General features: G+C 32.9%; 1 protein-coding gene across 3 annotated transcripts in view; it reads right to left on the reverse strand.

The window, feature by feature from the left end:
* LOC138862717 (serine/threonine-protein kinase PRP4 homolog) overlaps nt 1–2,500 on the reverse strand; it is an 11,848-nt gene that overhangs the window by 6,286 nt on the left and 3,062 nt on the right. For all 3 annotated transcript variants that reach the window (XM_070125621.1, XM_070125619.1, XM_070125620.1), the window contains exon 2: nt 445–676. In XM_070125621.1, the coding sequence (XP_069981722.1) occupies nt 445–676 (232 nt within the window). The remainder of the gene's footprint in view (nt 1–444; nt 677–2,500) is intronic.

A 2,500-nucleotide genomic window follows, 5' to 3' on the forward strand; every position in this document is an offset into this window, starting at 1 on the left:
AGGAGAAGGGAGACAGGAAGAAAACGATAAGGAAAAAGAAGGGGATAAAGGTGAGAAAAAAAACGAATAACAAAAAGACAGAGAAAAAGAGAAAAAAGAAGAAAATGTGAGTAGAAGAAGAGGAAAAGACGACTTAAAACTAGGAAAAAAGACGAGAAAGAGGAGATAAAAAGAAGAAGAAAAGACCAAAAGAACTGCAAGGAGGAGAAGGAGAAGGATGACGAAAAAGAAATAAAGGAAAAAGAAAAGACAAAGAAAGAAAGAGAGAGAGAGAGAGAGAGAGAGAGAGAGAGGGAGAGAGAGAGATGAGAGAGAGAGAGAGAGAGAGAGAGAGAGAGAGAGAGAGAGAGAGAGAGAGAGAGAGAGAGAGAGAGAGAGAGAGAGAAAGAAAGAAAGAAAGAAAGAGAGAGAGAGAGAGACAAAAAACTATATCCAAGGACTTACTCGAGGCAGAGGTGCTCAAGTCGCCCTCAACCACCGCCGCGGAAACCTGCTGGCTCCCCCCCAACGTCGCCAAGGAGGTTTCCGAGGCTCCTGAAGGTCCCGAAGCTTCCGGAATCACCGAGGCTTCCGGGGCGACTCCAACGGGCGTGACGTCATCGTGTTTGCGGTCTGACGTCACGGTCCCCGCCAGAACCCCCGTCACGGAAATCAGGAGAAAAAGCGCGGCGTGAGTCTGCCAAAAGGGAGGGAATTTTTTGTTTGTTATTTGTTGTATTTTTCCTGCCATTTCTGTTGTTTTTTTTTGGTGTTTTTTGTTATCGTTGTTTATACGTTTGTTTAGTTTTTATATTATTCGTTTCATGTGTATTTTTTTCTTTCACTTTCATATTATTACTATTATTATTTTTAAGTTTATTTCTTCACATTCATATCATTATTATTATTTTGATTATATTTCCTTTTTTTTATTCCATTCCTTATCATCTAGTTATTCATTTATCAATTTATTTGTTTTTGCTTTATCTGTAAATGTACCCACTTTTTTTCTTTTTTTTTCTTTTTTTTCACATTGTTTATCTTTTCAACAATAACTATGATGATACCTATAACTTCAATGATAATGGCAGTAAGATAATGACAATGATAACAAAGTAATGATAATAATAGTACTGATGCTCTTACAATCGCCGGTACTGTTGATAATGATAATAAAAAGACCTGTAGTGATTTTCCTCATCATCATTAACGTAATCATCATTACTACTACTACGGCTATTATCATTATTATCATCATCAATATTATTATTATTATCCTCATTATCATTATTATCATCATCATTTTGATTATTATTATCATTATTATTATCATCAACAGCAGCAACAATAATAACAAAACGGAGGATAGTAATGATAATGATGATAATAATAACAATGATAGTAATAATAATAATGATAACAGTAATAATGATAAGAACAACAATGATAATAATAATAATAATAATAATAATAATGATAATGATAACAATGATGATCATAATTCAAACACAAATACGAATAATAACAATGATAATGATAATAATGATAACAATGATAAAAATAATGATAATGATAAAAATAATGATAATGATAATAATATTGATAACAGTGATGATGATAATAATAATAATGATAATAATAATAATAATGATGATGACAATGATATTAATACTAGTACTACTACTAATAATAATTATTATAATGATAAAAATATTGATAAGGATAATAATGATAGTAATGATAATTCTACTAATAACAACTGTAATAATGATAACAAAGACAACAACAGTAATAATAATAATAATCATAATAATGATAATGACGATGATGATAATAAGAATGATAATGACAGTAATAATAATAATGATAATAATAATAAGATTAATACAAATAACGATAATGATGATGATAATGAAAAATAATAAAAACTGACAATATTAATGATCATCGAACAAGCAAGAGGTAGAAAACGTAATCTATTTCCTCGAGGGAATTAAACAAACAAACAAACAAACAAATAAGAACCAATCAGGCGAGGAAGACATTACTCTGGAATTGATTTAGATTGTTTGTTTTGTTTATTTGTTTATAGGCTATGTGTGTGGCGGCGTCTATCTCTGTCTTCTCTTCCCCCTTCTCCTTCTCTCTCTTTTTTCTTTCTTTCTCTAACTTTCTTCTTGTCCTCCTCATTTTCCTCTCTCTCTTTCTTTCTCTCTCTCTCTCTCTCTCTGTCTTTCTTTCTTTCTTTCTCTCTCTCTCTCTCTCCCTCTCTCTCTCTCTCTCTCTCTCTCTCTCTCTCTCTCTCTCTCTCTCTCTCTCTCTCTCTCTCTCTCTCTCTCTCACTTCTCCCTCTCTCTCCATCTGCTTATGTTTCCCTCCCTCTCCCCCTCTTCTCTCTCACTCTCGTTCTTCCCTTCTGTTCACTGTACGTGCTTGTCCATACGTACAGTACAAACATACATACATGCGCGCAAATGCCGCAGTCAAATATTTATAGAGTTGTTTACGAATAAGAATGAAC

Source organism: Penaeus vannamei, chromosome 9 (genome assembly GCF_042767895.1).
Source record: "Penaeus vannamei isolate JL-2024 chromosome 9, ASM4276789v1, whole genome shotgun sequence".
Classification (NCBI taxonomy): Eukaryota; Metazoa; Arthropoda; class Malacostraca; order Decapoda; family Penaeidae; genus Penaeus; species Penaeus vannamei.